Source organism: Charadrius vociferus, unplaced genomic scaffold (assembly GCF_000708025.1).
Source record: "Charadrius vociferus isolate BGI_N301 unplaced genomic scaffold, ASM70802v2 scaffold213, whole genome shotgun sequence".
Lineage (NCBI taxonomy): Eukaryota > Metazoa > Chordata > Aves > Charadriiformes > Charadriidae > Charadrius > Charadrius vociferus.
The window spans coordinates 1,084,772-1,097,263 of record NW_009647828.1 but is presented as its reverse complement, the minus strand read 5'-3'; the positions used below and the strand labels follow the sequence as shown (position 1 = coordinate 1,097,263).

At 45.1% G+C, this 12,492-nt stretch overlaps 1 protein-coding gene across 1 annotated transcript in view; it reads right to left on the bottom strand.

The window, feature by feature from the left end:
- Positions 1-10,170, bottom strand: part of DDRGK1 (DDRGK domain containing 1) — a 49,524-nt gene extending 39,354 nt beyond the window's left edge. Inside the window, exon 1 of the mRNA XM_009882545.1 lies at positions 9,753-10,170. Coding sequence (XP_009880847.1) covers positions 9,753-10,170 — 418 coding nt within the window. The remainder of the gene's footprint in view (positions 1-9,752) is intronic.
- Positions 10,171-12,492: the final 2,322 nt, after the last annotated feature.

Genomic DNA, 12,492 nt, shown 5'->3' with positions numbered 1-12,492 from the left:
TGCACTTGCTTTTGTTGAACCTCATTAGGTTCCTCTCTGCGCAGTTCTCCAGCCAGTCCAGGTCACGCTGGATGGCAGCGCAGCCCTCTGGAGAGTCAGCCACCCCTCCCAGTTTGGTATCATCAGCGAACTTGCTGAGGATACACTCTGTCCCCTCATCCAGGTCTTTAATGAATATATTAAACAAAAGTGGACCAAGTATTGACCCCTGGGGGACACCACTGGTTATAAGCCTCCAACTAGACTCTGTGCCGCTGATCACAACCCTCTGAGTCCTGTCACACAGCCAGCTCTCAATCCACCTCACTGTCACCTCATCTAACCCACACTTCCTCAGCTTCCTAATGAGGATGTTATGGGAGACAGCGTCAAAAGCCTTGCTAAAGTCAAGGTAGATGACATCTACGGCTCTCCCCTCATCCAGCCAACCAGTTACATCATCATAGAAGGCTCTCAAATTGGTCAAGCATGGTTTACCCTTGGTAAATCCGTGTTGACCACTTCCAATAACTCCCTGTTCCTCAATGTGTTTGGAGAGGACATCCAGAATGAGTCGCTCCATTACCTTCCCAGGGACCAATGTGAGACTAACCGGTCTGTAGTTTCACCTATGAGTAACCCATAACTTCTGCCTTTAAGTCAGTGGTACGTAGGCATGGAAGCAAGGTGAAGGTGCCTGGCTCAGCAGCTACTCAGGCGGCTGAAGAAATGATGTCCTGATACGGCCTGAACCAAAGCAAGTCTGGCTCTGACAAAATCGGACAGGCTGACCCTGAAATGGCCCAAAACTAGCTGTTTGATGTAGTAAGCTGGCTTAATTTGGTAAAAATGTAGGAAAGCAAGCTGATCGGAGGAAGCTGATCTGTTTAAAAATCAGGTCTGCATCGATCTATTCAGAGCCAGTTCAGGTGGGTGGGCTTTGGCTGTAGATGATAAATTGCTTTAAGCTGATCTAATGCTGGTGTCCAGCCAAATGGAGCCTCCTGTTGCTTCTCTTTTACTGGTAGTAATGCCCTGTGACCACGCAATGGGCCAGAGCAAGGAACTAATTATTTTTTTTTCTTTTTTCTGCATTTAGTTTTTAGCCAGATCAGAACATGTATCAGTATGAAGAGATGCTGCAGGAATTTGTATCTGGGGGTGGAGAACAAAATTCTCCCCCTTTAGATGGTCACCCACTGTTCGATCTGAAGCCGTTTGTTGGGCTCTGCCCCAGTCCTATAAGTGAGGAGAAAAGAATTTTTACTTATTTTGACTTGCTTTGTGGCTGTAAAGTTCTGACTGATCTAGCCCTTTCTTGCTTTGGAGATCCCTTTAGTGTGGCCTTTTAAAGCACTCTGCTGTTGGGAGGAATTTTTTTGGGGAAATGCTTTAACAAATTGAAAATGGAAATTAGAGGCTATTGGACATACAGACATAGTCAAAAGAACTGTGTTAGCTAATTAGTCATTACTAGGGACTGCACAGCTGCCTATGTACATACTGCCGTGAGCTGGAGACAAATTCAGATCTATCTGCTGCAGAAAAAAACAGCTTCTGCTAAGTCTTAACAGCGTAGAACCAGCGACACAGTGGGAAGTTCTCAAAAAGGAGCTGAACTACGGACTGGATGTTTTATTACAAAGTTTTATTTTAATATCAGTCTTTCAAGTCTCATTTTGGAAATCAATGACAATGCCCCTTTGTTCATGCTTTGCACAAACTGTATTGTCTGTGGTCTATTTCTGTCTTACCAGGTTAGTCTAATCACTGTGTGGTCAGAAAGGACATGTCCTCAGATAACTTTTGAGGCACAAGGGAAATTGCATCTATAGACAATTAGATAAATTATGAACTGAAGCTTTCCTGGTGGTTATCTTTAGGGTATGCTTAAGACAATGATTATTTTATATCACGTGTAATGCTCAGGGTTGCTTGTAAAAATAAAAACTGAATGACAAATGTCTGGGGTTTTTCTTCCATGTCTTTGCTTGCAAATTTGACAAATGCTGACTTTTAATGAGAGTTAAAACCAAATTTTTAGTTATTTTATATGTAGGATATTTCACTTCCTTAAAATTCATTCCGATTAGAGAACGTACTAAACTTCCTAAGAAATATTATGTGATGTAATGTTTGAATATTCTTCTATGGCCCTGTATCAAGTCCTGTAACACTGCTGAGAAGAGAGTCTCACACAAGCCAAGTGTGAGATACCAGCCTGTGCTCTGCCCTGCACTGAGTTCATGGCTGAAGGATCGGGAAGCGGTGGGGTGTTCTCCCAAACCTGTGTGTTCAGCGATAGTCTCAGTGTAATTCAGTCCAAGGCTCTCGGTGCACAAGTAGCCCTGTCCTGGAGCCACACATGGGTATACACCAAGCAAAGCTCAAAAGATGCATTCGGAAAGAAGCATTATTACAGTAATTTTACTTTTTTTTTGCTTGCCTAATTTTTCTGTCATTTGTGCTTTGCTTGGTAGCAGTGGCTACAGCAGATGTGGAAGGAGTTGATGGCTCCCGGATCCTGTTTTGTCATCATCCCGCTAATGACCTTGGTCTGCAGCCAACAGTTAGTTGTGAGACTGGTATGTATTTTATTTGCTTGCACGGTCCCTACACCCTTTAATAAGGAGTTAATCTTAATGAAGTGATGTCATCTGCTCCTTTCTGGACTGCAGAGGTAGCACGTGAGTTTTCTCCTGTAGGTGTCACCATTGTGCCATGTAGAAACAGAGTTCAAGCTACAGATGAGTGGCAGCGTATCAGATGGTCAGTTCAGCTTGGTTACAACACAGGAGTCTTCTTCAGAAACATTTTACATCCCTTGGGTTGTGTTTCTCAGATGCCCTTTTGAATTTTTCCTAGTTTAGATCTGGAAAAGTCCCTCTGGTTTCTTTAATAACCATGTAGATTTCACAGGATTTTGAGGTTGACTTCCTACCAAGCACAAGGAAAATGTATGTGCAGTGAGTGTTAACGGAGTTAAAAGACCACCTCTTGGAGCATAACTCATCCCACTCCATCTAGCAAATATTGCGCTACGGTGGGATCATAGTAATCCAGAACTTGCAAACCTATGCAATTTCCTCAGCCAGCGTGGGGGCAGCGCCTGAGCCTGATGCAAGCAGTTTTGGGGGAAAATATGTGGCTTTTCAAATTATTCTTTACTTTGTCAGAAGGCCAGATAGCACATTACCCCCTCAAATGCCTCATTGTATATAGGAATTATATACACACTTGCATGCGTGATTGTCACTTCTTTGTAACAGCAACGAGAATTAATCCAGCTGGCAGTGCAGTCCCAGAGTGTTTGATTCAGTAAGTGTACGGTGGCGTCATGTATTGATGTCCAGCAATGAGACTCTAAGTAGAGGCAATTCAGCTTCATCAGTGCTAATAAACTAAGTGCATCCAGGAACTAAATGTAGCCTGTGGCCAACTGGCACAAACTGCCCTCTTCCACCCTTGTAAACTGTCTTGCCTTCCAGGAGAGGGTGACTGGATGCAAACTGCCTGCTGGGAGTTGTTCTTGGACTGTTCTGTGCATTGAACCATGCCTGGGAATTATCTAGGAAAATTCAAATTGGCACCCAAATTTATGCTGGGGAACTTTCTAACAATTTTCTCACATGGATGATTACTTTCCAGTGCCTGGGCATGCCTGAATTTACAATATGCATGTAACCTCCGTGTAACAGAATGTATGTACGGGGAGAAATAATGCAAGCACTGCCTGACTGCTCCCCCCGACTTGGATATCAACTGCGGGTATTCTGCCAAATACTCGTCTCTAAATGTGTTAATCAACATGCGTTTCTGGATCCACTCCTTTTGTGCCAGTGGGCACAAAAGGTCTTCAGCACCTTCCAGGAAGCGCTCCGTGCATTGCAGGATCAGCCTCTGGGAGGTGTCCAAATCAGTATGCCAGTCTTAAAGAGCTGCAGATGTATTTTACAGTTGCAGGGCAATGAACTGGCAACCCTACATTCGGGGTGAACTCCACCCAGCACCGGGGTGCACCATGTGGTCGCTCAGCATCTCCCCAAAGTCTCTACAGAAGCTTGTGAGACCTGTCTTGGTCTGCTGAGACCTTGATGCTTTGTTCTCACTGCTCTACTTGGATTGCCTGTTTTAAGAGAAATAACGTGGCTTATTGTTGCGTGAGATAACTCTTAAATTTACCTTAAACGGAGAAATTTAAATAAAAGTAACAGGCATACTCAATCAAAACAGTCTTGTTTTTTAACAACAAAAGTGCAAAATTAAAACATGCACGAAAACAAGATGAATAAAAGACAGAGGAAAATTAGGTTCTGCTTGCATCGGTCTCTTGTTCTAGAGTTACTGAAGCTTTTAAGCAAAGGGGTCAATTTGCCAGGGGTCTGCCTGCAAAGCAGAACTGCAGCCCTGGATTTCTGTCTCCTGTATGCTCCCAGGCTGCTGCTGAATGCAAGCAAAGCTTTGTGGTTCTACCTTGGTTAGGCTGTGAGAACGCTAACAGAGCTTTGTTGGAAGTTATAGGGGAAAGGCCCCGCTAGGTGGGATCTCGTGGTTATCTCCCCTTATTTTCCTTTCCATTATGGAGTTCAGGTGATCACAGTCATGAGCTGTACTGTCATTTGCAAAAGAGGTACCAAAAACTTGGTTCTCACTGTGTGGCAGTTTCCATTTGTTTTTGTCTTCCTGCTTTAGTGTCCACAATACGTCAAAAGGTGGTGGAAGGTTTGAAGCCATTGCGAGGTTTGTCCCACTGTGTTGTGTTTCATGGCAGTTTGTTTCTGCTCTGAAGATTTGAGTGTCTGGTCTAGTCCAGCCACAGCTTCTTCTGGGCAGGTATTACTGGCTGAGTGGTACAGGGAGTGAGACTTGGTGATCAGGTAAAGGCTCTTTCTCTCTAAAAGCTGGGGGAAGAATTGAAACAAATAATGCCAGTAAAAATATAAATCTAAAAGAAATCCATGGATTTCCCTGAGCAGGTCTTCAAAAATATTTGGAGATGGAGACTGCTGTGATAATGGGGGATTAAAGAAAAAAATAGTGGTGAAGTGAAATCCCTAAGACTGAAATTCAGTCGCTTTCCTCCTGCATAGCCACAGAGGTGGGGATTTACCTTTTTGGTATGACTCAGCCCCGCGCGGTGGAGCCCAGCAGACAGGGCGCTGGCTTAAGCTGCAAGAGCAGCGGGGTGAGAAGTGATTCTCAAAAATTTCCTGGTGCGCGCTGAAGCAAACCCGAAACCTTTCAAAGGCTCTTTGGTGAACAGAGAAACCATGCAGGGTGTGTCGATCTGGATGTCCCTGATTTCAAGCAGGGGCTCTCCCTGGTTAATGCCCTGACCACCTGGTTTGGACCGTGTGCCTGTGACAGCATCTGTGTGTGTGGATGTCTTTCCAGCAATTCATCTGCATTGTTTTCTTCATCTCTTTTGGCTATAAATTATACCAGATGGCTCCTAACCAACGTTTCTTGGGAATGGACACATTCCCAGAAAAGACCTGTTCTTCTAAGACCTGTGTTTTCTGCTGGAAATCATCCTTGGCTAACTCTGCGTGGCTCATCTGAGCTTAGTCCCAGGTTACTTCTCTGTGCCTGGCTTTTTGTAGCTGAAAAATCAAAGATAAAAATATTGGCTTTCTTCACAAACGCAACTATTACATAAATAGCAGTGGTGTTAACGTTCAGTAGTTGCTGTCGTTCTGGGTATCTTTCTCATGCAGTGCAGCTCAACTGCAGAGCTCGCTCCTCCCCACTCTGGTCAGCCAAGCAGTTTGTCTAGAGCCTTAATGAGCTTCCTGTATCTTTTCAAAATGTAAATTGTAACCAATTTAGAAGTCATTAGTTAAGAAGTCTGTCACAGTAGCTCCAGTTTAATTTCACCTGTCCCTTCCCTTGTTTCCATTAAAACCCATTTAATTAAATGGACTATCTCCTTCTCAGGGCAGTTGTCTCCATTTGAAATAAATGTCCTGCAAAGTCCGTGACTCAGCTGACAACAGGCAAGTAGTGACCAAGACCTGGATGATGAGACTTTCTTGCACAAATTAATGAAGAACTGTTCTTCTCTCTCCACATATCCACCAGCATTAATGGAAAAGAAAATCAGAGATGTCAAAATGCAATTTGTTTTGCTGCACGTGGGCCGGTAGAGAAAACAGGGATGCAGGTGCTGTAACCCAGCAATACCTCTCTCAGGTTGTCCGCAGTGACTGATGGGGATTTGCAACTGTAGAGTGATTGTTGCTTGAGGTAAGGCTTTAACTGCAAAAATCCATGTTTCCAGCCAAGTTATTTCAAGCAAGTGTGCTTAGCTGGATTGCAAATTCCATTTAATGTGAATGCTGCCCACCTTTTAACATCTTGGGTTTGGCATGAGCAGGTTGAGTCATAGCCTATACGTCTCTTTCTGGATGCAACACAGGAGAAAGCATTTTGACTTTGTCTTGGCTAGAGGCTAAATTGTGGTTCTCCCGATGTTGTCTCTGGTGCAAAGCCTCCCTTCCTCTAAAGGTTTCTTCCTGCCATTCTCAGCATCCCTTCACCTGTGCCTTCCCTCTGTGCTCATGAGCCAGGGAACCGATCCTAGCTTCTAATAACTTTTGTATCACCAAAAGACATGTCTGTGGAACAACAGCATTAAAAAATACTGGTGTAACCCAAGAGTGGACTATTTATCTGCCTGAGTTCATCTCCCTTTCAGACTTCTTCAGTGAGGCTGAACAAGCCCAGGTCCTCTTGCTCCCTACCCGAGTGATGCCAAACTTCTCTGCACTTCTTCATGTGTCTGTCTTTCTGTCTTGAATATGAATGACTTGGCCAGACGAGGTCTTGCCTTGTGTGTAGCACCATGTGAATGTCCTAATGAACGTGGTCAGGAGTCTGGAGCACATGACATAAGAAGAGAGGCCGAGGGAGCTGGCTTGGGGTAGGCTGGAGAAGAGAAGGCTCAGTAAGGTCTAATTGCTCCGTTCAGCTATGTAATTAAGATTATAGAGAGGGGGGCGAGCCTGACTCCTCCCAGAGGTGTGCGATGAAAGGACAAGAGGCAATGGGTGTAAGTTGCAGTAAGGGAAATTCAATGAGATGCAAGGAGCAACGTTTTCACTGTGAGGACGGTGAAAGCCCAGAGAGGTGGGAGCTTTGCTTTTCTTTGAGGTATTCAACACTCAGCTGGACAAGGTACCTTCCAGCCTAAATTTTAATAGAATTCTGCAAATGACTGTGAAATAAAACAGAAGGGATTGCATGTACAAGAAGAGATCAGTTTGAAAGCAGCATGTGTGGTCTCCTTATCTGGCTTTGAAATAACAGTATTCCATTTCAGCAGCTCCTTGCCGACGGCTGGCCAAGAGCTAAGGCAGCTGCATCACTGACATGGAATATTTGCTTTTCTACTTGAACTGCATGGAGTTCACAGATATCTCTGAGAGCAGCCAAGGCTACTTTCATCTCCTGGAGCTAATCCAAATAGATTGCGTTCCTGGAGGAAGTTAGAGGAGAGCAGGAGAAGACAGGGTATTTTTATTTAAAAATAAATTAAAAAAAAACACCTTAAAATCAAAGCACTTAGTAGGGGTCCAGCAGGATCGTGAGTTACCAGTCTTTGCTGGTACTGCATTCATCTCTCATGTCACGTGTTTCGACTGAATTGCCTTCTCTCTCCAACAAGTGGTGCTCCTAGCCAGTGTTAATTGGGCAGTGTAGAAAACGGAACAGAGCGGTTGTCTCTGTTGTACCTAATCTGTGGAAAAATGGGGGAACATCAGATTGTGAAGACTGTCAGGCTGGATTAGACTCAAGGCACACATAATCTAGTACCTTGCTTTCTTCGATGGCCAAAACGGCAGGTTTCCAGGGACCTTTTTAAAAGCTGTACAGAAGGCTTCAGGGGAAGAATCAATTCTTTTCTCCCCCTTTCCCCACAATATTGCCCTGTCTGCCTTCCTTGCAGGGTCAACTTTCAAAAATCAGGACAATTTCTAAGCGTCTCTAGAAGGCTGTGATTTGCTGATGGTGGTGTAGACCCACAGTGGGTCGTAGAGGCGAGCGGTTGGGGTTGACATAGTGCCCTGGACCGCAGGGGACAGACAGGGGAAGGCAGCTTGCATCCCCCGGGTAGGTGGGAAGAGGGCAGGAGTGACACATGGCCTCTGCCAGGGACCAGCAGGAGGCTTTTGCTGCCTCTGTTTATTTTATATGTGCAGTGTGTGTTGAATCATGAAAGCCTGGAGCCCCTGAAAAAGAAGAACAGGGAAACCTAGGCAACATTTGTCCCTCAAAAGCAGTAAGAAAGCACTTTTGCAGGGAGCACTTTCTGCAGGGACCTATCTCCAACAGAGGTCAGGATGCTCAGAAATGATCTTTGCTCTGGATTGCAGAGCTTAAAGGAAAAGAAGCTAAACTGGATCCTCTGGAGAGAGATGCAAAACCAGTAACCCCATAAGCGAGATTCACGGGATTTCATCTGCCAGTTGCAACCAAATTGTAAGGGAAAAAGCAGCACAGAGGCTAGGTAGGTCCTGGGCTACGTTTCTGCAGAGCCCATCCCTTGTTGAGCATCTGTTAAAATTCCCCAGGCACTTAGCAGCCTCTCTGGATTGCAGGCAGGTTGTTACCCTGGAGATATATACCCCAAAATGGCAAAAGATGCCTATATACAAATACTGAGCAGTCTTGTGTGGACAAGACAGACAAGAAGAGACCCCCAAAGCCCCAGTAGCTGCATTGCAGGTGTTGCCACTTTAAAAGGGGAGCACAAATGCAGACGGAGGCTTTTAGGCAGCACTAGAAAGGAAGGGAAACACCTTTCAGTATGTCACCAAACATTTAATTATGCATAAGCACATCAAAATAATAATGGAAACAAAATTTTTTTTTTAAAGACGGAATGGCACACAAGAAGTTTTCCTTCTTTTTTTCCCAGACGCCTGTCTTGGGGCTAGGAGGGAAAGATACATAAGTGTTTGGAGTTACATTTTCCTTTATTTTCACAGCTGTATTATACACGGAATGATCTGACACAAGAAAATGTACCCTGGGATTGTGACTTCATGATTTCTGTTTTGTTGAGAATCAAATGTTTGGTGCTGGAAGCCATAAACTTCTAAAGCATAGCACCATTTGTCTGGTCCTATTTTCCTCTTCATAAAATCATGAATTCTGAAAACACAATCTTGCAGTAATTTTTCCTAGAACCTAATAGTTCTGCTGGCTGTCCACATTAGTGCAATGCCTGGGCTTTCAGACAGCTTTTTGTTACCCGTTTTCTCTCTCAATGAGATATTGTGGAAATGGAAACACTTGCCTGCCAGTGATGATACTGAAGAATACCTACTTTCACTTTTATAGTTTTCAAAAGTAACAAGTCCTTAGGGAATATATATACTTGATCTCTTGTTTATCATGGGCTGTTGCTGACTGGCAATGATGAGAGTATTTCCATTTGCTTTCATCTGGCTGAGGGTAAATGTTTACCTGCTGCTGCGCTTTCTCTGGGATATTTTTTGTGACACATCTCTGAGGCGAATCCATTGTTTGATGTCTACTGGATCTTTTTTCTGATTAGTTCCCTCGTCTGGATTATGATATCCCACAATGTTATCAAAAGGTGCAAGAAGATCTATGGGAACCCCTGAATGCATGATCCAAGAGGTGTTTCCAGAAGGGTGGCAGGGGTTTATTTTAAATGCCTGAAGAAATCCCTCATAGAAGACATGCTTTTCTGTCTGGAAAGTTGGAGAACCCACGAAGGATTTTGGGAGGTTACATCTCCATACTCTGGACAATGGTAGGCTTCTCACATCTCAGGCACCAGCAGGCTTCAGTGAGGTATTGTCTGACTTTCTTGTAACCAAACACAATGACATAGGAACTGGATGAGTAATAGATGCACGACAGCACTCTGTAGAGACCTCTGAGAATGCTGTTCTCAAAATTGTGCTTAAGGAGTCCTGAAACAAGAGCAATCCAGGTGATGTCGTTGGAGAGCCAGCAGACAACATAAATGGAAAGCAGTGAGAGCAAGACCTTGGTTGCCTGAGCCGTGCGCTTGTTCCAAGTGCTCCCTGTGGTGCAGGCAGCCCTTATCTTTCTCCTTTGCCTCCAGAGGAGGTCAATGATGAATCCATTCAGGACTATCACAAGGATGATGAAGATGAGATCCAGGCTGACAGAGGCATAGGTGGTGAACTTCATGATGAAACTCCCTGGAGAACCTAAGCAAGTGCTGGTAGCCAGACACACGGTGGTTTCATTACTTAATCCTCTCTGCTGTTGTGTTGTACTGAAAGTAGGGCAATTGGAAGATGATGCTGAAGATCCAGCACCCAGCAAGGATGGTGTTCACGTACTGCCCCTGGTGCCTGTAGATGAACTTGGACCAGTGATGGTTAGGTCTGTGGATCTTTATCAGATGGAGGAAACTTAGATTCTCCACTGACCAGATGCTGATCAACCTCAGCATGTGATATGTGTAGAGGAGGATGCGGCATCCCCTTTAACCAAAAACACTGGAGCTGGCAAAGGAGATGACTGCTGGGACCTCTTTGTAGCAACAGAGTAAGAGGTTCACCAGGTCCATGTTGACAATGATCCTGTCTAAGGGCTGAAGGACTTTGTGCCGGATGGCATTACTGATAAAAGCAAAGAGCATGATGAGGTTGCCTACTGTGCCAGTAAATGCCAAGAAATAAATGAAGATGGAAATAGGGTTACATAACTGATGCCTGAAGGTGGGCTCCCAGCTGCTTTCCCAACTTTTTCCTCCTTGCCTTGGCTGGTTGAACCTACCTACCACATCTGCCTCTGGCTCTGTACCATGTCTCGGTGGTGGCAGCGTTGCTATCGCCTCTCTCTGTGGGGCTGTTCCCTGCTCTCCACCAAGGTTTGCAGGCTACAGCTCCACTAGCTTTGTTTGCTCTGCTGCCTGTGCAGCTGCTCTTATCTCGCTCAGAAGGGCCAGGGAGGGTGGAGATTAGGCAGGGAGCTGTGCCATGGCTGAAAATGTTACATATGTAAGTAGACAGGCTTGCAAGTGAAAAGCCCTGCAGAAAGTGGTGGGGTTGGAGGGAGAGCTTGCGAGCTGAAGTTAGCTTGAAGCTTGTACTGAGCACTGGGAGGACCTCTCTGCTGTGGTTGGTCACTTGGTGCGGGAGACGATTAATGAAAAATCTGCCTTGATGCGACAGGATGGTGCATGAGTCCATGTGTATGTGAAGGTGACAGGGGAAAAAAAGCTATTAAAAAAAGCCCATGACTGAAATGCAGAAGTTTGTGTCTTAACTATGATCCAGCCCTCTCCTTCCTCTACTCCCGCCCATCCCACCCAGCAGGCACTGAAAACCCCTAAGGCTTGATGTCCTAGTCCCTCAGGGCTATCAGATCTGCCTCTGGGCTTGCACAGAAATGCCCCGCTCAGAGCAGCTGGACCCTTTTGCCATTTGGGATCCAGCAGCTAAGCAGTTTGCGTATAGAGATCCTGCTCTGATCCGTGTTATCAGAGCTCATCAGAGGTCATCAGCATGGCTGATATCAGCATCATCAGCCCCTTGGCATGAGATAATTGTAGCTGCTATGTTATAAAAAGAAAAAATCTGGTGCTGACACCCCACTTGCCTTTAAAGGAAGGGCACCTGCCCAGGTTCATGTCATTGCCAGGAAGAAGCTGCCTGACAGCCGGGCTCCTGGCTCCCCACCGTGCAAGTCCTGTTGGGGCTGGAGTGGGATGCAGGCAGGAATATTCTGGTCAGGGTGGGCGAGGAGCTCTGGCCTCCCACAGAAGCTCAGATCACAGTTTCTGGGTTTCCTTGGTCCTGTAACTAAAATAAGAGGGGCTCGAGCTGCCCAGTTCATATCCAGCTCTCCCCTCTGTGCTCCCTGGGAAAGGATGCATCATTTCTGATGGGAGCCCAGCAACTTACTGGGGATGTTCTGCAGGAATGATGGTTTCTGAGTGGTTTCTGATGTGGTGAGGACTGCATGGGCACATTGGTGGTTAAAATAAACTCTCTGAGAAGAAGGAACAGAATCCAGGGCTCATTTCACTTTCAGACTTCTGCAGTACTCATTTATTTTAAAGCAATAGTTCAACTTCAGAGGCTGTATTTTTTTTTTTTTCAAGCAGTGTATTAGTCCTGGGAATTTTTTTCTATTTTACCAGATTTTTCAAAATCAAGCTACTATTTATTTTACTGATTGGAAGTGGAACAATGCTAAACTCTTTCTTTTTTTTTTTTTTTTCAGTGGAAACACAAGAAAAAAACACATTTGATTTTGTCCCCTCCCAGCTTTGTTCCCAAATCATGTTGACTCAGAGTGGCTGGATCAGACAGGGAGAGAGGGAGGCTCTCCATGAAGGAGATCAGTACCATATTGTGTGATTGAGGCTCAGTTGTGGACCCCGCTGGGGCTGACTGCTTTTGCTGAGTGTGGTCTGCTTTTGACCATGCAGGTGTCAAGCAAATAGACCTGCTACTTAAACGGGGGCTCCTATTGCAACTTCTCTTGAGGTCAGACCCA